General features: G+C 42.1%; 2 protein-coding genes across 2 annotated transcripts; one reads left to right on the top strand and one right to left on the bottom strand.

The window, feature by feature from the left end:
• The first annotated feature begins 587 nt into the window (after nt 1-587).
• Nucleotides 588-13,582, top strand: OSTN (osteocrin). Its single transcript, XM_065748431.1, has 5 exons — nt 588-641; nt 7,168-7,264; nt 10,003-10,222; nt 12,365-12,444; nt 12,744-13,582. The coding sequence occupies exons 2-5, from the start codon at nt 7,168-7,170 to the stop codon at nt 12,764-12,766; spliced, it is 420 nt and encodes a 139-aa protein (XP_065604503.1). The 5' UTR covers nt 588-641; the 3' UTR covers nt 12,767-13,582.
• A 2,882-nt stretch (nt 13,583-16,464) lies between these two features.
• On the bottom strand, nt 16,465-22,664 carry UTS2B (urotensin 2B). Its single transcript, XM_065748327.1, has 5 exons — nt 22,511-22,664; nt 20,585-20,683; nt 18,656-18,693; nt 18,065-18,158; nt 16,465-16,530 (listed from the first exon to the last, which is right to left on the bottom strand). The coding sequence occupies exons 1-5, from the start codon at nt 22,662-22,664 to the stop codon at nt 16,505-16,507; spliced, it is 411 nt and encodes a 136-aa protein (XP_065604399.1). The 3' UTR covers nt 16,465-16,504.
• Between the last annotated feature and the right edge of the window lie 1,914 nt (nt 22,665-24,578).

Genomic DNA, 24,578 nt, shown 5'->3' with positions numbered 1-24,578 from the left:
TCCATAGCTCACACAACAGTGATTTCAATAACTGAAATAAGGTGTCTGAAAGACTTGTGTCTGAAAGTTCTTGTGAGCTGTTTTACAAAAGCACACTTCTTTTCTACTGCTTATCTCATTGCTCTGGTAAACACACACATTAATTTCTTCCTAAAGTAAATACTGTCCTTCTGAAGTTATTTCTGTTGCACCCAGGAAGTACAGTTAAACATATATATATTTGAAGTCATTAGGTTTCTCTACTGCAGTTTGCAGAAAGGAGGGGTTACAGGAATGGTGATGCTGTGGAAAATATTCCCACTTCCATGGCTGTCTCATTCTCTCAAAGAAGGAAAAAAAAGCAACACACACAACAAAAGCCTAGACCTTTAATTATAACCTAATCATCTTCATCAGAGCAATAAATATAACAAATGTGAGGCAAGTATGTGTGTGAGAGTGCAAGACAGAGAAAGGTTTAGGGCAAGGATCAGTGGAAAATCTTTAGAAATGATGTAAGAGAAAGCAAAGGCAGGGATTGGAGTTTGTAGCCTACAGCAGAGACTATAAAAACTCTGAAAGAAAGCTGAACTTTAGGGATAAGTTAGGGAGAAGAACATAGCAGGACCATTTAGGTTGGAATTGCTTGTATCCAATGCAAGGTAAGATGAGTGAGGACAGAGAAGGGTTTGGGATATTTTCTGTGTCTCTGTGCTCTGTTTACTTCTCTACTTTCTTCCCTTCTATGCTTTCTTCTTTTTAATTTTTTTTTCCTATTTTTTCATGTGAACAGGCATGCACAAAGTATACACATGCCCATGTCAGATGGGAAAAGTACAGCTTCTTTTTCCAGTTTGAGATTAGGACAGTAAGATGCCTATCACCTAGTATTTTTGGTACTAGAACTGAACTGATAATATCCTGTGGAATCTTATTTCTTTCAGTTAATCAGCTAATATTTAAACAAGATGTGTCAGTGCATTTTACAGCACTGACTAGTTGCTCTCATGCTTTCACAGTACTTCTGCAGTAAACTGCTCTCTGGTTTTATTGTTATGGATTTTCTTGTGTATGCTATTGTCAAATACATATTACTTCTTAAAATATATTGAAGAGCTATGACAGAATAACTCCTTTGCATTCCTGTATATCATATGCAGTAGATAAGTTAGCAGCATGTAGTATGTTGTAAAATACAATATGTACAGTTGATTTAGGGAAATATTTTTTCTTTAATTTATGAATCTGCCACAAGGTTTCTGTTATGTCTCAGATAAACGATCCAGATTCTGTCACATTTCTGCAGTAACAGAATAATCCTGCGAAAGCATTCCTACACTAACAGAGTAATTATCATTATCTAGTGATCTGATTCCTTTAGTTTCGTACCACTGTAAGTGAAGTCAGACTCTGATTCAGTGATAGTCATTGTAATTTCTCCATTCTGGGTTCAAAACTATTTCACCATTTCTTTTTGCCTCCCAGACTGGAGTCATACAAGTAAATACATGTGAATAATCTTTGGTTTAGATGTCCAGAGGCTACTGTGCAGTTCTGATCCCACTAATTTTTGAAGCACAAGCCCACACTGTCTTTCCTTACTTGGCTTTTCAGTCTGGGATGACTGTCCTCATAGGGAGTGCAGAGCTGAAAGCTGAAAAACTGCAAGGAATTTTTGTGCCCCTGCCCATTGGTTCACTCAGGAAGCCTAGGGCAGATTACTATACTTACCTGTCTCTGCTCCCCTGTATTCAAACTACAGCTTAGCCTCCTTTTCTTGTAAAAACACTTGGAGCACCTTGAGGAGTAGTAGGCAAGCAAGCAAATAAAATGGTGTAAATGATGGTAAAGCTGCAAAACAAGTACTCTTCAGTATTTATGAATACCTACTATGCTGCTTTCAAGAAGCTAGGGCTTGGTTTTCACTTTTTGAATGAATGACAAGGGTACCTCTTGGGCTTTTTACACTGTAAATTTAAAAATGTGAACCATATGAAAGTTTTGTGTACTCTCTTGATGGACCATGCCAAAATTGCAAGTGATTGCAGCTTCCCATTTCACTTTAGTCAACCCAAAGAAACAGATTAATCTCTAATTTCCCTTTGCAATTCATCTTCATCAAGTAAGTGACTCTTCTTATGTTAATACCCTCAATCAAAATGTTTAAAAGCTTTTATCCAGTAAATCAGTGTCAGGGTTTGGTTTTCTTGTTCGCAAATTCCAATGCCATTCTTGTTTCTTAAGAGATTATCTCAAAGGCACATCTTGAAGGGTATATCTTGAAATGGACCGTGTTTTTGTACTGATAATGCATTCTGATAATATACTCTTCATATCAAGTATTAAGAACTTCCATTTATCACTCCAGTGCTGTTAGAAAAAGAAATGCTATTTCCAAATGCAGAAAAACAACAATATATTTCTCAATTTTTATTGACACAATGCTTATTTTTATTTGAAATGCTGGTAATTGCACTCCAAAAATGAAGTTTTTAGTTCTCATGCTAAAGATGAACGAAGAAATCTAAATGTACAGTTACTAGAAACATTAAGAAAAGTTGGTGTGCTCAGTCAGTAAATATATAAATGATTTAAGGCTGAGAGTTTGTTGGCAATGAAGAATAATCTAATAATGTTTTGTTTTCCATTGTGCATACCAAAAATACTCACTCAACCATCTCACTTAGGAAAGGTGGAAATAGGCTCTTCTCCTTAAGAGATGTTTTCTTATAACTCAGTGTCCATCTTATTTGCTAGTCCCTGGGCTCCTGAATGTGTTTTGTCACTCCTACTGTGCCTACTGTTTCCTGGTCTCCTACTTTTATGGTCTTGAAATGAGCTGGGAGTTTTTAATTGCTAAAATGTGCTGCTAGAGATGGAAATGTAGTCAGTTTTGCAAGATGTCCAACTTGTCTACTTCCTACCCATTCCAAGGAAATTTGTCCCTGTTTGTTCCATTGGGTTTCATTCTCTTTTTTCAAACAAGGAGATGAAGAGCACAACTGACTTTTTCCACTAGTGTTTTTCCACCTCTGTCAGTTAAATTCCTCCTGACAACAGGGCAATATTCATTTTTCAGCACAAGCATTTGTTCCCTTTCCACACTCCGCATGGAAACCAGGGTGCCACGTCTCCAGCCTTTCTTCTTCTGAGTGGTGTGATTCATATGCTGTCCCACAACACCAAGCCTTCTGTGGGCAGGGACCCAACCACCTCTGAACCTGTAAAGGTGATAGAAACTGCTGTTTACGTGAGCATCCACCAACAGCATCTGCCTCTCACTGAAGAGCAACTGTCAGTAGGTGTATCTGCATTTTTGGTAGAAACTTCAGTAGAATGAAGGTAGGGTAACTTTTGATGATGTGGAAACGCTAGCCAAAGGCTGCAAATTGTATCCTTAAGATGGAAATAATTGTTAAAATGAAGGCTTTGAAAAATGATGATTGATCTCAAGTGCCTTCCTGAGAAATCTTTATGGAATTTTGTTTTCAGAAGATGGAGCATTCTTGTCCCTGAAATACTGTCAGACCAAATGCTTCATTTGGGACACAGATACACCCAGACACGTTCTCAGAATCACTAGTCTTAAACTTCTTGCACAAGTTCAGGAATTTTAAGTTCTCTGTGTTCACATATGAAATCTGCCTGCAACTATTTATCTATGTAGTTGGGAAACTGAGAATAGAGATTTACATTGTAGAAGTTGACAAGTATCTGTGCTATATATCTAATGAATTATATACCGTTGCTTAAAAATCTAAAGCTACTCTGGGAAACACATTATTAATAACATAACAAGCCTGATACTGACTGCCTACATTTCTTTTTGCCACAAAGCCCCATGTCCCGTTCCTCAATGCCTTGCTTCAGTATCTTTTTAGAAAGCAGTATGTAAGAAATGCTCTTCATCTCATCTGTGGGATGAGAACAAAAACACCACTCTAACCTATCTTTGGACTCTGCTTTTTTTCGAGGGTGGGATATATTTTGATTTTTCTCACTTTTCTTTGATATTTACATGACTAGAAAATTATGCTTGAGATAAACACTGTCCCTTAGGAGTTTTTGGAAGCACTAGGACTGCTGCTATGCACATATTTTTGGCTTTGTGGTAATGAAAATGCTCAGAGGATCCATCATCCAGCTTTTAAAAGTAGGGCAAATTGGTTTCAGCAGGAGCGGGCTTATTCTCAGAGCTTCACACAGGCTATTAATAAGTTGTTCTTATGGTAAGATACTCACCATCATAGTTTTATTTATAAGGTAGATTCCCATGAGGTGTCCAGTCCAAACCTGATGAGGCCAGTGTTAAGATGATAGATTTAAGCTGAGTAGCAGCAGTTAATTTTCTCTTATGGCATTGGAGCAGCAACAAAATACATGGGTAACTGACTTGCAGATGTAGCCATGATTTCCCCCAACTTTTTGGAACCTGCATGGCATTAGAGACCCTCATGGCTATCAGGTGATGAAGGTTTCCCAATACCATCCCAGTGCTCATACAGCAGGACTGCAGTCCTAATGGGTCCTACTTCCAGGTGTTCCCCTGTGCCCAGGGGACAGTTAGGGCTTGTCTCTGTGGCAGCTCAGTTTGGGAGCTGCCTTTGGTCTCCTGGACTCAGCCTCATGGTGCTCCATGCAAGAGTAAGGTCCTCATTTGCAGGTGAGCTTGGATGTGACCCATGTTAGTGTTGTGACAGCAAGCAGAACATAGTCATCAATATATGGTGGCAGCCAAAGTGAAAGATTACAGTGCAAGGCATGGTGTCTTGCCTTGGTTCTCTTGCTAACAAGCCAGCAAGAAAAATAAAGCTTGTGATTTATTCTTGCAGAGAAATCTCTGTAGTAATGTGAAATATGATAGTTCAAATGGGTAAGAACAATGACAGCTGTTATTGTTTTTGACAGGCAATGGATTTGGAGCTTGGTGACAAATTACACACTGGCTGGGCTTTCTTCAATCCACTTATCTTCAGGATGTCTTTTTTTTTGGGGGGGGGGGAGGGGAGGGTCTTTTTTTTTTTTTTTTTGTTAAAGAAAAACATCTTTTAAGTCCTTTGGTTTGAAATTGGAGACATAAAGTTTCTGTTTGGTAAAAAATTTTGCTTTCTTATGATCTTTTCTTGGAAAAAGGCTCTACACAGATTCCTTAAAGAAAGCTCTGAAGGTTTAGCTTGCTTTGATAAGGTAGAATAATGTTCTTTCTTTTATCTTTAATTGTATTTTAATTGGACCTGCAACAAAGATACAAATTTGTATGAGGAATTTGAGTTTTGACACATTTCAAGCTAGAACGTCGTTATCACTAAAATGCATAAATATGTCTGAATTTCAGGCTTGCAATCACATTTAGTGAAGGTTAAACCATATTTTATGTCAGATAACACCAGGCCAGACACTGAAATACTGAAGACATTGAATAACAGCCCAATCCCATGAGCTTTCTGTGCAAAACTGCTGGAAAAGTGATGGAAGAGAATGAAGCTGAACTGCTCCTTTTTCCTGCCATGGTCACAATGCTGCATGGCAATCCAGCACAACTGGACTTTGTTGGACATCGTTTTCCTCCCTTTTAAACCAGTGACATTGCTTCTCAGCTTCTGATTTCCATTGGAGCTAAAGCCAAGTTTCAAGTCCTTACAATTTCCTCTGCTTCTAATTTCACTGGCGTCGAGTTCTGACCAGTTAATCAAATGTCTTTTGTGTTGCAGGTGCCTTAATGTTTATTTTGATTAGTGTACTAGTTGCTATTTTTAGCTCTTTGGTTCTTGGGATGAATGAATACCAGCACAGACTTTAAACCATGATAAACATGTGTTTTTAACCTTGCCATTTATTTTTATGTCTCTGTATCCAAATAATCAGGATGTGGTTACCTGTGAAGGTAGTAGGCTACTACTTAGAATTTCAATGCACACCCACGTACAAAAATATACATTGTAGAGGGCTAGAGCTTTAAAAACACCAAGCCAAACCCTTGTCTGGCTTTAATAGCTTTTCATATCAAACTGAGGGGTGGTGGTACCCCCTGCTTTGCTGCTTCGGATCAGTCTGCTCACTGGAGAGATCCATACAGATTAACCAGCTGCTTTCTTCCCAGCTACAACAATCCCTCATGAACAATATAAAGAAGATACGTGTAATGGGGTAACCAATAACAAAAGCACACGCAAAACTTGCTGGAAAGAAAAACAAGAACAAAACAGATCTTTGAGAAGAAGCATAAATGTTATGTCTTGTTAAAACTGGACTCCAAGCACTTCTGTGGCTTCTCTCTTTTGTAGTGTGGAAAAAAGTTGAAAGCAAAATACTTTTTACTATGTGTTTTCTGCCTGAGCTTATGAGAGATTTGCTAAGCAAATGATAAAACAAATACTGCATATCATAGAAATGCATTCATACATCATTTCCGTTCTTGCTTTTGCCAAGAGAGGGGGGTCAGCAAAGAGCAGTCTTGAATTCTTCCCTGGAGCTGAACCTGGTAACAGACTGATCAGTAAATTAGCAGGTACCTTTTGCTCTAGAGGCCTTAGCCTAGCTCTTATTAACATCAGCTGAAAGATTCCCACCTGGTCACATTGGAGGCATGTCAAGTTTTAAAAGCTAAATCCAGTCAAGGACTGAAACATTAGCCCAAATCCACAGCTGAAGAAATGCCTGCATCTTCCTGATCCTGCCAAAACTGGAACCTCTTCACCTTACTTTGATACTCTGCAGGCATCAAAATGCTGCTGGGGAGATCTGTGATTTCTGTAACAGCTTTAGGCAGCTATCCTATAGTAGGCTGTATCCTGTAGGCTTCTTCTGCTTACAAGTAAGGATCTAGTTCACCTGGTTTTAATACAAGTTTGCATTCATTACTCCCCACACTGCAAGGAGGGGGCAATTGTGCAGAAAGGAATTAAAAGCTTCTCAGGGCCCCAACAGAGCAGAAAGCTGATTTTGTACCCATCAATGGACACTCAGTGCTATCTGCTTACTGATTTTTATGCAGTGGCTCTGTAAGATAAAATATATTAACAACCATGGGAACAGACTCTCCCTTTCACTTCTTAAGGATCTTTTGAGCGAAGTGTTCTATTCCTGTCTTTTCATCGTCAGTCTGTATAAATTTTCATGGATGTCTGCTACCTGCTTTCTCTTCTCTGGGAATGTGGCTATGGAGCCATTAACTGTTCTCCTTTGCAGATGCTGCAGTTCCAGCTTGTTGTGGTCCATCTGGCCCTTGTGATCACCCTGCTGCAGTGGCATTCTAGCTCAATGCTCCTTGCTGAGGCAGTTCCAGAGGTAGGTCATTGTTTCTGGTCATTGTCACATAACACTACTCTTCCTAGGTTGTTCCTGGCTGCTGTGAGCACAAGACAAAGTGATATATAACAGTGCTGAAAGGAGAATGGTGTGTATTGATTCTGCAAGGGGCAAAGGAGGAGCAGGACATCCTCCCCAGTGGAAAGAGAGATGCAAATTGTGTGTCTCTTAGAAGACAGATGGAAATAAGCCTCACCCTGATTCATGCAGACTCTCCTGAAACACTTCAGATTTCCACGTGTTTAAATGTTGTTCAGTGACTTCAGAGAGAACTCTTTGCAGGGGACAATGGCATGATAGGACAGGGGAAACAAGCCAACACTGAAGGGAGTTTCCATCTTTCTTAGAAGACAAATAATAGTGTGAACTGGAGCCTCAGAAAGAGGCTGGACAGAACACTCCCTGCATAAAACTTAAAAATTAAAGGAAACACAAGAGGCCAGGAGAGGGAAGGGGCAGAGCAGCTTGCCTAATTTGGCCAAGGAAAACAGCTCCTGTCTCTAGCTTCATCCGGTAGGATATGCAGGGATTGCATCTGAAAATGCTTCTAGTACACTGTCTTTTAAGTCATCTTGACCTAAAAAAGATGTGGCAGCAAAGACATTTATGCAATGGTTGCATGTCATGAAAACAAAAGATCTAAAGGTCTAACTGGAGTAGCACTGTTTGGCTGTATGGTCTCTTAAAGAGTTTTTGAGATCACTTTAGGAATTAGATGCATATTGGAAAGTACCAATGGATCCTTCTCTTCTGCCTTGTTCTCTGTCTTCAAGTGGGCATGCTTTGGCTACACAAAATAATATTGGTTATAGAAAATAGGACTTAGAGGAACCACACACTGTACCAGCTGCTATTCTGAGACCTGGTATCCTGTCTCTATCAATGACAGATGTTTGTGAAATGAATATAAGAGCAGAACATCTTCAGAGAATTCCTGCTTCAGATTCTGCACTGGATCAGGGCATTCTTTTAGCTGCTGGTGGAGGCTGAATATCTTTGAAGCAGTTTAAAATCTTGTTATCTGTGACATCTTTAGACAATGCATTCTACTTCACTTATGTTAAAAAAAAAAAAAAGAAAAAGTAACTCCTTGTACTTATTTTAAATCTAGCGAATTCAGTTAAGAAAGGGGCATTTGTTCTTACTTTTTTTTTTTTTTTTAAGAAATTGCTGGGTTTTTTTATTCCTTATTTGAATCTCTGCTGTTTGAAGTTTTTCAATCCTCTGTTTGACCCTCACCCCAACACTCATCTCTTTACTAATCTATGAATTTGTGTTTTATTCAGTGACTCACCATAAGAAAGCCTTTGGGTACCTCTGATTATTGTTTAACAGTCTCTTCACTTTATACAATTTCATAACATCCTTTCAAAGATTAAATGAGTAAAACTGCATGTAGTATTCAAGAGCAGAGAAAAAATAAACTGGAGAAAAAAGAAACTGGATGGCAAAATATGCCATCCAGTTTCAAGCATCATTGTGTTATTGTAGATACTTATTCCCACTAATTGTAGAGGTAAGGTTGTTTCCTTTTGGTGTTGTTTTTGTTTAAGGTCTAATTCTCTAAAGCTTTATGAAAGTCTTATAACCCTGAAAAGGAACGTGAAGGACCACTTAAAGGCACATGAAGTTCAAAGAAAGGAAAGTCAGAGGGCAGTGTGGGAACCTTTAAAAAAAGTTGCATCATTCTTGTGACTATTGTGGTCATCTTGCTCCTCCTTTCATGAAGGTCAGAGTTTTATACAGTCCATCCCTGGTTATACCACTCATCAGCAGTAGGAAATGCCACCACAACTATGGCGTGGACCACTACTACTGTCCACAAGCATATTACATCACCCATATGATGGTTTCCTTTACATTCCTACTAAATTCACTGTGTGTGAATGAGAAAGATAGAAATATGTATCTGCAGATAGAAGAAAACCTGTCTGAAGGCATGTGATAAAACTTTTGGTTAGCATTTTTTAAATCTAATTCTTCAAATTTCAAGTAGAGAGAGAAGACAGACTTTTCATTGAAAGAGGGGATGGTGTGAATTTGATACATGCCTTTGTAGACTAGCTGCTGCCCTATATTTTCCTGGTATTCAAAAAAGCAAATACCTTACTTTCATTGCTTTGTTTCATTTCTCTATTGATGGACTCCAGTATTCTTGGCTATTCTGGGTAGCTGTGTAGAGTTTGGATTTGAAAAGATATTAAGCTTAACATCATGACTAAAGTTCAAAACTTTGTATTGAGTAACCATGCAGATCGTTCCTTTCCTCTTCCTCATATAGTGGTACCTATATGACTCTGTCAGTGCTGAGCAAATTTATATTGGTGTATTTCTTGCAAACAATTGATTTGCTGACATTGAATGGAAAACACTGTATGACCTTCCATCACTATTTGTTACATTTTACTGAAAAGTTTTAGAATGGATATTGCTGTCTGGGACTGTTAACTGCGTTTTTTAAAAGGATGGAATGCTTCAGCTCATGCTATGAGTGTTCCTCATCATGCCGTTGACCAAGTGATAGTGAGCTAACCTACAGAAATGGGCTCTGTGAAATCCTAAATCTTTATGAGTGTGACTCTTTCAATAGTAAAGAAGGGGAGTTCAATTCCACCAGAACACATCCCAGCCTTCTAAGGGAAACTCCTGTGATTAGAATGTGCCTGAAATTGCTTTTCTTCAGCAGTGTACTAACATCAATGTTTTTTTTTCTGCAACCTTTGGAGCCTTCTGCTGCTCTGGGTGTGACAGTACATCCTACTGCCAGCGAGGAGAAGTCAGCCCCCAGTCTGGCAGCCAAACTGCTCCTTCTTGATGAGCTGGTGTCTCTGGAGAACGAGGTAACTGAGACAAAGAAGAAGAGAAGTTTTCCAGGATTTGGCTCCCCAATCGACAGAATTTCTGCGTCATCTGTGGATGCTAAAGGCAAACAGAGGTAAAGTCTTAAGTGGGCCCTACCAGTGATAAAGTTGGTAGAATGCTGTTGATAGGTTGTCCTGGATACAAATGACATAGCTCTAGCCACTATTTTACTGCAGTTGTGAGGCACTTCTGATCAAGGTACCAGAAACTTTTCAGAGATCATTCCAGCTGCATGTTATATAGTTCTTCAGCTGTGATGGATAGTACACGCAGTAGTTCATTTATCCTTAAAGCACCATCTGGATAACGAAGAACATTCAAGGACATGCACATTAGTTCACAACACAGAAAGAAATGTACTAAAAAAAGCAACTTAAAGCTACTTTTTTGGTCCTGAAATTATTTAAAGCCTGAGGTTCAAAAACAAAGGGGTAGAGTTAAGTGTTCCTGAGAATGGGTTGGAGAGAAGGTTTCACAGTGCACATCTGGAATAGTGAGATGAAGAACATATTGAAAAGTGGACAGTCAGGATACAGAATGGGCGTTCGAGGAAAAAACCTTCAAGATCTCAATCAACTTATGGTTAGCCATGGTTTAATCAACGCAGCAGTACACCAATACCTCCAAAGTAAAAGCTAGAAGATGAGTATATTTATAACTGGAGGCTGAGGAGCGACGTGGTACAGGTGGGGAAAGTCAGCGTGCCTGGAGCAGAGCAGGCTGCAGTGTTCACCATGCCTGGAAGAGCTTAATTGTTTTATTCCCTCTTTGTGCTAAGTGACTTCTGTGGGATGGAATCCCAAGTGCTGTAAAGTATCTAATGTTATTAGATTAAAGCTTAATCTGGAAATGGGAAGTACTCCCAAGAACCAGTCAATGTTAAAGGTATTTTTTTTTTGCTGTGCGTTTTTCTTCTCTACAGAATGTGTTTTTTGTCATTGTTCTACTTATTTGTTTAGTTCACCAGTGAATTTCTTTTAATGTGGCCAGAAATGATAAAGTATAAAATGTTGAAGTCCTTAAGTAGAGCTGTTTTGTCTGTGTATCACTTTAAGAGAACAAAATTAGTTTTGTAGCACGTGGCTGGCACTTGAAAAGAGACTCTGGAATTTTTGGATTTTTAAATATATTGTTGTTAAGAAAGGGTGCTTTTAATAGGAAACATTACTTTGACCTTAGTAAGTGATGAAATCGTTACAGTCTCGTTTGGAAGATGGAAAGGGAGCAGCAGACAACTGTGCAAGGGGATTGTTCTGCTATGGCTCCAGACGGCCACCAGAGGGGAAGCTCCGCTGCAGAACCTCTCTCAGGCTGCTCAGCTTTGCCCGTTGATGTGATTTTTACAATTTTACTGTTTAACTACAGACCATGGCAGTGTTGCAAGCAATGCATATGCAGAACGCATCTCATGCAAACCAGCCCGTGTAATTTAAAGGGAGCTATAAGAAATAAGGGGCCGGATTCTTTATCAGGATCTGTTATGATAGAACAAGGGGAAATTGTTTCCAGCTAAGAGGGGAGAAATAGATTAGATGCAAGGAAAAAGGGTTGTGTTTATTTTTTTTTACAGTAAGGATGGCAAGGCCCTGGCACAGATTGCCCAGAGAGGTGGTGGGTGCCCCATCCCTGGATTCACCCAAGGTCAGGCTGGATGGGGCTCTGAGCACCTGATGGAGCTGTAGGTGTCCCTGTTCAGTGCAGCAAATTGGACCTGGTGGCCTTCAAGTGTCTCTTCCAACTCAAAGTGTTCTATGTTTCCTTTTATCAGATCAGGCTCAGTATGACTCCAGCAGCCCAGGTCCCACTCGCACCAGCTTATGTTTTGGAAAGAGTACTGCCTTTGGGGTGATGAACTGTGCAAAAGTGTTTAATATATAGGTTTTTGAGGAAAGGGGTCTGCAGGCTATGCGTCTCCTTTCTTTTATCAATGGCATTTAATCTGTGAAGTTGTTTGTTTGCTGTCAGATTAGAACAGGGGTAGTGCATCAGTGCCAGTCTGGAAAACAGGTGCCACTCTTGTCCATTAATTTTTAAGAGAAATGAAACATTTTTAAGCACTCACATCTTCAGCTGCTGCTCCACAGCTGTTCTGTCTGAACGGTAAAATAATGAGTGGGATGAATGGAGGAATCAAAGACGTAGTTATGCTTTTGATTATTCCTATGATGTCTTTCCATAATTCTTTCCCTCTTCCTTTCCCTTTTTCCCTTTGCAGGAAAGTGGTTGAGCTGCCTAAGAGACGGTTTGGAGTTCCTCTTGACCGGATCGGAGTGAGTCGTCTTGGCAACACCAAGGGTTAGCAGTTCCTGCAAGTAAGCCAAAGTATCTGGTTTGGGCAGGTTGGAGGGCCCCTCCTGCTCTCAGTCACGTGGAAGTACTCAGGTCATGCCAGTAGGTTTGGATAAGGAACCTTGAGGAAGGACGGCTTCATCTATAACGTGGATTGTGACACAGTTTAGTTTGAATCCTCTAAATTAGTACTGCTCCCTTTCAAGACGTGTTTATTCACTTTTCCATCTCCGTATATTGTCTTTGTCCAAGCCTCGCAGTTCTGATTTGAGAAGACATAATGTTTGCTGCTTTTCTGCCTATAGGTTCTTCTGTTCTGAATGATTGATGCCATACAGGAAACATCACAGAAATGTGGAAGATGCATCAGAGCGGGTCTTGTCAGTGACTAATGATTCAACACTCAAGGAATTGACCTCCTGCAAAATCTACTTCACATTGTGTTTTACAAACGTTGCATTTACAAATAGTAAATAATTCAGTTCATCAGATCAGAATGCTCTCACAGTTGTGCACAGTGCCACTGATAGGCAGAGACAGGAAAAAAAAGTATAGTTTAATCGCATAGCATTTATCTCTTAAACCTGCAGAAGTCCATTCTCCTAGCAAGGACTGTTAGAAATTTTGGATTTAAAATAGAGCTCTCAGAGAAGACACCAGCAGTCCATGAAAGGCAGGCAGTTTGCTTTGCACATATCTTTCAAGTGGGTGTTTTTCTCTTAGATGAAGGGAGGATGTAACCGTTATGGGACAAATCCGTATTTTATTAGAACTGCTATTTGGGAGAAGGCATCTACTGACATCATTAGGAGTTGGCCTGAATAAGAAGTAAGAAAAAAATCTTAGGATTTGCTCTGGTGCTTTGAACAGTCTTCCTTGTATCTCTGCACCAAATTTAGATATGTTTTCGTCGTACAGCATATCCTGACGTGTGGCGAGACTGCCACTTTCCTCCTGTAAGCTAACAAATGCATTTCAGTCCTCCCTATGCATAACATAGGATAGCGTCCAAATATGAAGTCATCTACTTCCTGGGCCATCTGCATTGTATGCCTTATTTTAGTCTCTTGATGTGTGCATGGGGCATAATCACATATGCAACTGTAAAAGTTCAAGCGTTTCTTAGTCTGATAACATGTAAACGTGTGCCTGTTCTCTCTATTTCAATTCAGAGTAAAACAGGTTATCTTGAATCCTGCTTCATTGCTTTTCACTTCTTTCCAGATTATGAAATACAGCTGAAAAGAATTGTTGGCTGACATCTCAGTGCTCGGTTTCACAACTGATCTCTTCTAAACCTCCCTGTTGGACTGTGGTCTACATCAGCTAAATGCCTTGGATTGCTATTCCTGGGTATAAACAATCCTTAGAATTGCAGATGATCCACAGAGAAAGGATGATATAGGACTAGGGAAGCGAAGTATATCTTGCCACATACTTACCCTGTGTTGGACAGAGAGTTGCAGTAAGGCAAGAGATAAAAATGTTAACTTCCTGATCTAATGTAAGGCACCTGTCTGTCAGCTAACATAACGAGTCCTTGAGATTAAAGCTGTTCTAAGAATTGGAAATCAGGGACAACTGCCCTAGCTCAGGCCATGGAGGGTGATGAGGTTCCCATTCAGAAGGGCAGGCAGAAGCCAGTGCAAGTGCCTGAGTCCCACTGCTCGCTTTAACTTTGAACTTGCAGATAAAGGATTTGAGACTGAGTGCTGATCTGAGACAAGATTTTCTGTCCATGGTAGAAGCAAATCCACAAATGGACTCCAAGATAAGCTCAGCTCCCTGTCCTCTGGAGTGTGCTGCAACCACCTATTCTGAGCCTGCCCTGTAGTTTACTAAACAGTTATTTCACTGAGCTCACCCAGTCTGCAGACAATCTCATTGCCAAGTAATCATATGTATGGGCTGTGGGCAGATGATGGAAATCATGTACTCCTGACCTCTCATATAGTTGTCTTTCAAAAGCAGCATGAACAGACTTACTTGGAAGGCATATTAGCATATTTTGGAAGGCTTGGGTCAGAGCAATCCAGTGGTGACACAGCCAATGTGCAAAGATACTGCTGGATGCCAGAAGCAGTCCAACAGTCACCTGGTATTAGTGTGGGCTTCTAAATAAAGAGAGTTTTTTAAGCCCATAGTTGGCTGCAGGAATGCCCTCCATCTGAATAAAAACGTGAAAGCAAATCAGGACAGAAGTCTCTGCCGTGGTGTGGCCTGAAACTGAGACTTGGAAGCTTCCGTCACTGCATGGATAACCTGGGAGAAAACAACAGCCTTTATGTCCATCTGCCCCTCCAAACACACTGCAGCCTCCTGCGGCCTTTTAACATCCATAAATGGACAGGTGCTGTTTGAAGTATGGTGATTTCTGAAGGGCTGGGTGCCGTGATTTGTTTTCATACACATAGATTCGGTTATCATGTGTAGCATGCAGGTCAACAAGAGGATATACTAAAGCCCCATGCTGCCTGCTTTCTTGTCAATTCAGATGCCTATGAGGATTTTCTGCTAACAATTCAATGCAATCTACTAGAATGCCTGAGGAAAATCCCTTTAATGATTGCTCGTGGGTCATTAACTTCAGTAAGTGTGACTGCCCAAGCGTGGGTGAGGTGCAAAGCAGCCATGATGTGGAGGTGACACCTGAAGAGTTCTGTTCTGTATTTAGGAGGAAAGACAGGAGCCCCACAGTGACTGCTGATGGTGAGTCTAGTGAAAACATCACTACGTAGGCACTAAACTAGCAAATAAATTGCTTTCAACGCTGATGTTCATCACTCCAAGGCAATGAGTGTAACATGGTAACTGGTGCTTTAGGAAAGGTAAAGTTCTGGAGAATACATAGTATGCAAGCTGCAGTTAAATAACATGGCTAGACAGGACTGGAGAGACAGTTCAATTCTACTCAAAATCAGTCTGTGCTTTCACAGTGCCTACTGAATTCTGCTGTCATTTACACTGCTGGAAATCTCAAAGTTAACATCAATGGCCTCAAGATTTATTTTGAACTTTCATCTTTGGGAACGTAATCTTTTTGCTTTTGCTTTGGATAATGTGACTTAAAATGGTTATATGTAAGACAGGTGCAGACAATTGATGGTTTGACAGTCAGACTAGATAGTCTTAGTGGTCTGCTCCAAACTTTATAATTTTATGAGTTCTGCAGTAGGAAAAAACAGGTAGCATCTCTTTAGGGTAAGCAGGTAGAAGTGAGTAGGGATGGTCCAGTCCCATGAGTACAGCAGCCCACGCATGCCCGAACATGTTCTGGCTAAAGGAAGGGCATACTCCTGAGGCATATTAAAACAAACCTGTCTTGCTTTAGCAAGGTGTTTTAATAGGAGCCTTATGATCCATTATGTAACCAGAGCCTACTTCCATGGAACAGTATTCCCTCTTTGGGCTTCTGGAAGGGATGAGGAAGAAAACAGCATGTGCTTCTGTGCGACAGAAAATCTTTATTGGAATGGTGTCCAAAAGATCCAGACTTCTGTGCCCATCCTCCCCCAAACCTACTGCATATGTTGGTGGGACATGACAAGGAACAGCAGCTCTAGCTCAGCAAGCCAAGACAGGCAGCCCTGAGCCCTCCCCTTGCACCCAGACTGCCTTCGTTTCCTAACAGAGGGTGCTGGGGCTTCACAGACCTGCCTGTGGGACACGACAGAAAACCCAGGCCCCACCACGAGCAACATAGCAAGTGTGGGCAGAGGGCCGAGCTCACGGAGACTGGGTTGGTGTTTGGTGCCTCTGTGGACCTGGTGAAAAGGGGAAGAATGTATGGTGGCAGCAGACTGAATGGCACAGCAGGTGAAGTTGGGGAACATCTTCCAAGCAGAAGACTGTGGGAGGTGAGGCCTGGAAGGAAGGAGCAGCGGAGGTGGCCAGGAGCTTCCTGCACCTATCATGGTGCCTCTTAGAGTTGGCTGTGGTGCAGTCACAGAGGGTGGCATCAAAGTTAGCAATGAGATGAGAGAACAGAACAAACTCTTTAACACATTAACACCCAGCACGCAGTTTGGGGAAGGACCCATCTTCATCCTCAAGTCCTGGCAAGCCTTCAGATGCAGTATTTCCAAAAGCAGGCTGGGGAGGGATACAAGAAAAGAGTTTTAGCATCGAAGAGGCTTTTTTCCCAACTCGCCGCAGCTTCCCTGAAGTGGGTTTCAAAAGCCCAATGTCCTGAGAGGATTGGAGCGTGAAGAGTTCATACAATGCTTCTAGAAGGTGATCCTTTTGGTTTCTTAAAGTAAAAGGAAGGGGTCATGATTTATTATGGTTTGCCATTTCTTATGCTCTATTTCAACAATGTCAGGAATCAGCTTTTTCTTTCTTGTCTACCAGTCAGCAGTTCTGCAGCCTCTGGGTTGTGCACAGGGCTTCTCACCCATGGCTGATGGGAAAAGCAGGATACTGATCTGGAGACACCTGATCCAGGCCCTGTGATTTCTTTTAAAAGCTCAGTCACTACAGAAGTCTGCTTCCGACTGTCTCCCAAACAGTTGTTAGTACTAAGAAAAAACAGGGAATTATGTAGATTTTGGTGTTGGAAAAAGTAGCAGCATTTGTAAAAAGTAGCAGCATGTTGGAAAAAGTAGCATGCCTGGTTCTTTGAACCCTGTGCAAGTGTCCTGTTGTCAAGCATGAGAAAGAATTTCAACTTGTTCGTTTGTGGGAGAAACCTCCTAGTGAATCAGCAGTGCTCAGGCCGAGACACAGGCTCCTCCAAAATGCGTGGACAAGAAAAAGATTCTCTGCTTTATTTTCTGGCACTATCTGATTTAAACCTGGCTGGGAGAAGCAGTTTTATGTACAGTTGATTCTTCCAGACTGGTGGGAGCATGAATGAGATTAGCCAAATTAATGACAGTCTCCAGGGTTGCTTATAAACTGCAGATTGTCTAAGCATCACCTAAGCACATAAGCCAGCCTTGCATAGAGGGGGATGTTCCCTCTCCTGTCTGGCAGATTGTCAGCCTGCATGAGCACAGAGCATGTGGGGTAAGGGCAAAAGGAGCTCTTTTGGGGTGATGCCAGATCTGCAACCAGTGACTATTATTCTACAGCTGTTGCTGCTTTGTGAAGGAGTCCTCTGCTGCCAGCATGAGCGACGTGTCCTTGTGCTCTTGGGCAGCCCTGCAGGAGTGCAAAGCTCCCAGGATGTACTGCAGAGAGCAGAGGAGGCTGACTGGGGACACAGTAGCTCTTAGCTCCCTGCATTCCTGCTTGATTTCCACATCCTTTGCTGCCTTTCAGCAGCTCAAACAATTGCTTCTTTTTTCTCTGCAGGGAAGCAGTGACCTTGGTGGATCTGGACGCATGCAGGCCGCATGCCTCATTATGCCTCCAGCACAAGCTTTGTGCCCAGCAGAGAGTGAGGGGTGCCCTGTGGGGACGTGTTCCTAAGAACTGCCCTCTGAATAGCCCCACAGTTATTCTCAGGCTGCTGCTCTAGCTGCCTCTGGTGAGGTCCTGAGTGCAAACACGCTCTATTCTGAGAGTGCTGGAGGCATGCTTACTGTCACTGTTCTGCTGCAGATAGGAAATGCGGGGACAGAGAGCCAGATGGGATAGCTGCAGCCAGCCAGACCCACAGGCAGGGCTCTAACCCAGCACTTACCACGTTTTTTGGGTTGGGATGCTGAGAGACTTTCCAAGGCATCGGCCACCTCTGACCCTTCCTCAGCTGAGAGCTGATCCTTAAACTTCAGCAGCTGTTGAGAAACAGACACAACAGTGAGCTACACCATCAGGAGGATGGGCCCAGCACAGTATGGTAGAGGCAGACTACAGCCAGCCCAGCAGGACCATTTCAGAAGGATATGCCCTTAGAGCACTTCCTTGTGTCCTCCTATCCACAGCTCTTGCTGACTTGCTTAAAAATGAAAGCCCACAGTGTTTTGCCTCCACCTGCAGCTTCTCTTTCCTAGCAAGGCGGGGAGTCTCTGGCCATGGGCTGGTTCTGCCTCGCTGGTGAGGAGCCCAGAGAAGTGCCAGCCTGGTGAAGGCATGCAGGGGTCGTGCCTGCTGGAGCCTGGTGTGTGATGTAGGCAGCTGGTGCAATGCATGGACAGGCACCAGCACCCGTCCTTCCGTCTTGCATGGAGATTTCTTGTGGCATCTGTTTTTTCTTTTTTCTTTCTCCAGCTTAGCTCAGGTATTGTTCATGCAGCAGTAGGCAAGTATGTGTCTGTGCATTTGCTTTTCTCACCTGCTCAAAGTCATCGAACTTCTTTGCCAGCTCCCAGTCTGCAAAGAAAGAAAGTCATGTTGGTACTTCCTAAAGCTCGAATCTGAAGCAGTTTCTTCATGTATAGTGTTGATGGGTTGATGGGTAGACTAGATGACCTTAGCAGTCTTTTCCAGCCTTATTGATTCTAAGACTCTATGATTTCTTCTGTCTACGAGTTGACAAAGAAAGACCCATTTACCCTTTAATTCCTGTCTAGTCTCTACTGTGCCCTTCCCTGCTTGGGGTCTGGATGCCAGGCATCATCTTCATGGATCTTCAGGCTGAGCAGCACTGTACCAGACTGTCTAAAGCCTGTGCACACAGGTGGTATAAGTGCCCTGAGATGTCAGGGGCAGAGACAGGTTCTGTGGACAGAATCTAAGCCTCCAGCTGAACTGGGTTAGCAGTAGGAAAGCTGCAGGAGCGGCTGTGGGTTTCCTATCTCACTCCTTTTGAAAGGAGAACACAAAGCCATCAGCTGCTTTGCAGGGCCAGTTTGTTCCTGGCCCTGCAAACATGCACTAAATAAGCAGAAACATGCACTAAAACAAGCAGAAGAGACAGGATATTGCTCAGGAATGTCTCTGTTCAGCCCAAGAGCCAAACGCTGGCCCTGGGCTGTCCGTGCTGTCTGCTCCTGGCGGGGCAGTGGGTGTTGGTCTGCATCTCCTGGGGGATTAGGAGATCATTCCCCTGATCTCAGATAAGGCTTCTGCGCACATTGCCAGACCTGGGCTATTTTTTTAACATTTGAAACTGAGTAGGAAGGTGCCAAAACAAGAGCTGCCTCCATTCTCAGTTTCTCCTCCAAGAAAGCAACAATTTTGTTGAAACATACTGAATATTTTCTGGTGGATATTCATAGAAAAAACAGCAACTCCTAAGTAAACCCATCTCACCAGAGTGCTAGGGCTGGGGGCAGGTAGTGGGGCTCGGTGCCTTGCCTTGTCTTGCCAGCAACATCCTCAGGCAGATTCCTCTTAAATGTGTCTTTATGCATCCATAAGTGAAAAGTACCCTGTGAAAGCTTACTATGATTGTTATAATTGATTTTATTATTATTATTATTGTTATTACTACACATTTTTGCCTCTTACAGAATTTCAAATGCTCATTTTGGCTCAACTTTCTGCAAAGAGTAAGCTTGGCCAATGGCTGCTATGAATAGAAAATGAACAGCGGTCAAAATTTGGAACAGATTATCTCAAGCAGAGGGAAGGAAGTTAATTTATGGAGGATGCCTTGAGAAACTGCCTGCTGTAAATCCTCTGTCTGTGCTCTGCTCAGAGATTCATTATATTCAATTGTCTGGCATAAAATGCAGCCTTTCCTCCAGGAGTAATAAGTGCAATAATCCATAAAGCAATCATAAAAATGTTATTTTTTTTGAATGCGTCCCCTTTGCAAGAAGAATGCCTTTGTTAGTGTAAGGACTTGATTTATTTGTATTTATCTATTTGTCCCTGGATTGCTTAACTACTGCCTCACTGCATTAACAAGGGGCTGGGGAGGAGCACTGAGTGATTTTGATTAATGGATTTCCATGGTAAAATTTTTCTGAGCTCCGTTCTCTGCTGTTTTTGCATGGAAAATCAGCTTCCTGCTCTGAGCCCACCACTCTTGGCCCAGCCCCTTCCCGCACTGCAGTGGCCGTGGGAAGTTCTGACCTCGGTAATCCATTCGGTGCTTGCAATTGCTGCGTGTGGTGTCGTGGAAAGCCCAGGTCTCTCTTTAGAGAGCCTGAGTTTGGAGCCTGACCCAACACACAGATTGGCCTTAAATTTGGGGTCTGTACACATAACAGAGAGAAAAATCTTGACCTCCTCTCTGCAAAAAATCTGTGAGTTGATTCCTTACATCCGTAGCATTCATAAAGATACAGCTGCAAGAAGCTTGACCTTTGCTTACCAAAATTTCCTGGTGTCCTCCATGCAAACTTCTTATTAAGCAGAGGAAGCAATGTGTCCTTGTGATTTGTGTCTTCTCTCTCCGGAAGCACTCGGTTATCTGCAGCACATAAAACATGCCATTCTCACTCTCTAGTGCCAAAACAGATGGACCCTCCATCCCCCAACATTAAAACAAAAATTAAGGCTAAGACCTCTCCTGCAAGCACTCTCTTTATTGCTCCATCACCCCATCCATCTCCCCAGGGCTGGTGGAGGTGGGAGCTATTACTTGTGTGAGCCCTGCAGTGTTCCATCTAACCCTGTGCTCAGCCAGCACTGGGGCTGAGCTTGCTGGCTGCCCATGGAATTAAAGGATTCGTTCTGCTCATAGGCAAAGTGTGGAGGAGTTTAAAGCGAGCCTCTTTTTCTCCAAGTAATCCTCTTATGGTTGCTGTCAGCCATGCCTAATTTCCTTCCCTGTTTTCCAGGAAACATCCTCCCCAAGCTGCTTTCCTATAGCAATGTGGGCTTCAGTATGAGGCCCATTTTGGGAGCTCTCTCGGTGGTTTTTCTGTGGTTGTGGGTACGCCCTCAAACGAGTGGTTGTGGAGGTCAGGGCTTCACCAGCATCTGATGGACACGAGGATTGGATGATCACACTGGACAAGGCTCTGGGAAAGCCTCAGCTCTGCTGAACAGATTTCTAGGAGCATCTGGAACTTGTGTGATGCATTCATTTTTGGAAGGAGCATAAAATTGCAGATTGGCCATTTTCCAAATCCTTTTGTCTAATCCCCACACCCAGACCTTGCCAAGCCCTAGTAGATGCCCACAAAATCCATGTAAAATGCAAAGAAATGATGAAGAAAGGCATTCTTTCTCTTCTCCCAGGATCTTTTGGACTTCAGCTCACTCACTTCAAGGAGATGGGAAGGGAGCAATGGGTCTCAAATAGCCATCAGACCTGCATAACTGTGATGAGACGAATGCAAATAATTTTGATACAGACGAGACAAAGCACTGTGACAGATGAGACCCCGAGGTGCTCGAGAGTGTGTGGGAATGCACCCCAAGGTGATGCACTCCCAGAATGTGACCAGGTTTGCCCCCACCTAATGCTGCTTCTGAAGCAGAGTGTGATTTTGGGAAACCTGAGGAACTGAGCAGGGCTATGCACTGTGCAAGACCTGCTGTTTGTGTGCTAGAAACATAAGCCTGGAAGACACAATTTTCAAAGAGCCACTTTTAGTCATTTGAGGGATTTGGTACAGAAAAAAGAAATTAAAAAACATATATAAACACCCTAGAAAAAACTAAACAGAAGCTGTATTTAGAGAGGGTGGCCTTGGGAGTGTTTTGGTTGTCATTACAAAAATAAATAGGTGATATAAGAGGAAAAATCATTTGAAAAGCGGTGTTGTTTCCTAGCCTATGTTTAGCTGCTTTAATTTTTTTCCTGCTGCCAAGTCTCTCTAAGAAAGAAGATTAATGATTGACATTTTCCTATGGAATAAGTTGAAGCTAAGATTAATTTCAATTATGGGAGAAGAACATATAAACAGAAGTTTCACGATTAAAAAAGTTCAGCAGCACCCTACTCCTGACATTTAGGAGCTGTCACATCTCATATGGTACATACTTGGATTGCTACTCTCTGCTATTTTAATATATATCCTTGGAAATTTTCTTTTGGGAAGAAAGAAAGAAATACCTTTACCAGATTTCACCAGATCTGGGATTTTCATTGTTTAGCAGAGTGTGATATAGGAATATGCAACCAGCTGCAGACCAGAAGTACGTGCTAATATGAACAAGTCTCTGGGTAGTACCAATGCTGATTGATTATTTAGAATAGCTCAAGGTTGCTTTTATGTTCTTGCACAGATAAGCAAGTATTGCATGGCCATGACAAGCAGCAAAGCAAAGCAAAAAGGTAATGACCTACCTGTGTCATCTAGCCTGTATTCCAGCTTACCTAGTAGGAAAAAAGGCACTCCATGTGTAGATGGGACATACACGATCATGGTCAAGATGGCTAGCACTCCGAGGGACAGCTGGACGGACCGCATCTTCTCCACGTACCCACCGCCCAAAAGCATTCTTCCTGCAGGCACAGTGGAGGACTTCAATGCAACCCAGTGCCAGATGAGCTCACTTTTAAGAGGCAGTGGATGTGCCGTGATTGCAAATGGCCTTTGGAGGAGGGGAGAAAAATATCTCTTGAGATATAATTCAACCTGTCAATATGATTCACTCCTTTGGGAGTGGACAGAACAACCCAGTAACAGACGTCAGATGGAACCTGTTCAATATATCTCATATCAGATTGATCTAATGAATTTTGATGTTCCCACAGGCATGCCCTGTCCATGCACACTGATATACATTCCATATGTACATCCATTCGTACATACACTAAGAATATTCTTTCATGGCTGTAGCTTTAATGGAGTTCAGGCATGAGGACTTCCACATTAGCAGGGAAGATTTGTCTAACGTACAAGTTGCCATATGTCACCAGTTTGGACAGATTCAGGTTAATGGGTTTTTGTAATTTATCATCGCACTTCTTACTGCCTGTATTAATTAATGTGAGGTATAATGAGAGCTGAAATGCTGGGAAACAAAGGGGGAGAGCTCTTTCCATTTAAGTGATTGGAAGATATTGAGTGTGTCTCGCTCACAGTGACTTATGGCTTTGTCAACGGGAAAGGCATCACATCCTATTTTGGGATTGTGTCTAAGTGGGGGAGTGCAAATTTGGCAGCAGACATGGAATACATCAAGGATGGGCAACTGTCTTCTTTTTTTCTGGGGAAAAGAAGAAGTGGAAGGTCAGATGCCAGTTCTGTCTGCACAGCTGTGTTTTATTTAGAGCGGAGTATTGAGGCACATTGCACATGTCCCATGTCTTCTCAGGACATCACTGTGTCTTGGCTTGGCTTCTCTTTGTGACTTGTCCATCACTACTGAGCAGGGACCTGCTACTAGTTTTCTACTACAACCTTACCAAGAAAAATACTACCCCAGTAATAGTGGTAGACTTTGTTCTGCACTTCTGCTCCTTCTGCCAATCATCATCTGCTGAACTGAATCATTTCTGCTATACTTTGGCCGAGCTCTGACTTGTACATAGACTCCTAGTGACTCATTTCTTGTGCTTTTTGGACACCATATCATGCCAGATCACCCAATACAGCTTCATCTGATGATACCTACACTTCATCTTCAATAAAAAGTAATGCCTTTTCCTTCTTTGGGCTTTTGGATTCTGATCCCTATCTCTCCCTAAAACTTGTTGTGCAACTTGGATGGTTTTAGGATGACTTGCTCTTTAATATTCCTTTTAATATTCATTTTTTTACTAAAAAACAGGGGGTAGAGGCTCAGATTTTTTGCAACTGACTGTGAAGCTGAATGTGATGCTTCCATTAAAGAATGCTTTTCTACTGAGGAAATGGTCTCTTTTTTTTTTTTTTTTTCTACAGAGATAATACATACAAATGAAACCATCTTGTTCTTGTGAACCAATGATCAATCAGTCGAATTAGTCCTCTTACTTCTTTGTGAAGTTCTCTTTGGATTGAAGGACAAGCACCTCCTACTGGGAACACTTTTTCAGCCACCTCTCTCCCAGGCTATCCATTGCAAACTGCTGGAGGTGGGCAGCCTCCGAGAAGCAGGGGCCATTTCCTGGTGAGCACCACCTTTCATGGGCAGGCAAGGCAGGCTGTTGTAGTTCTGACTCAAAACCATATTGAGGAAGGTTCAAGTGAATGTGGTTTTGCTTCATACTGAATGGTGTCCACATTTCTACTAGTCTGTGTTGAGATAGGCTGTGATAGGCTTGTTTTTGCCTTGATATGCTGGTGGATTTCCCCATCACACCTAAGTCTTTGCAGAATCCATGCATCTCTGAATGATTTTTTTCCTACCACTGGCTGTGAGGCATCATGGTCTATTGACAGGATCTTTCAGGAAGATGAGTTGGAAGAGCTCTTGGATTCTCTTTC

This window comes from Cyrtonyx montezumae, unplaced genomic scaffold (genome assembly GCF_038088225.1).
Source record: "Cyrtonyx montezumae isolate F1298 unplaced genomic scaffold, pur_monq_1.0 scaffold_5, whole genome shotgun sequence".
Taxonomy (NCBI): domain Eukaryota; kingdom Metazoa; phylum Chordata; class Aves; order Galliformes; family Odontophoridae; genus Cyrtonyx; species Cyrtonyx montezumae.
Note: the sequence above shows the minus strand (reverse complement) of the source record. Positions and strands in the feature narration are given on the sequence as shown.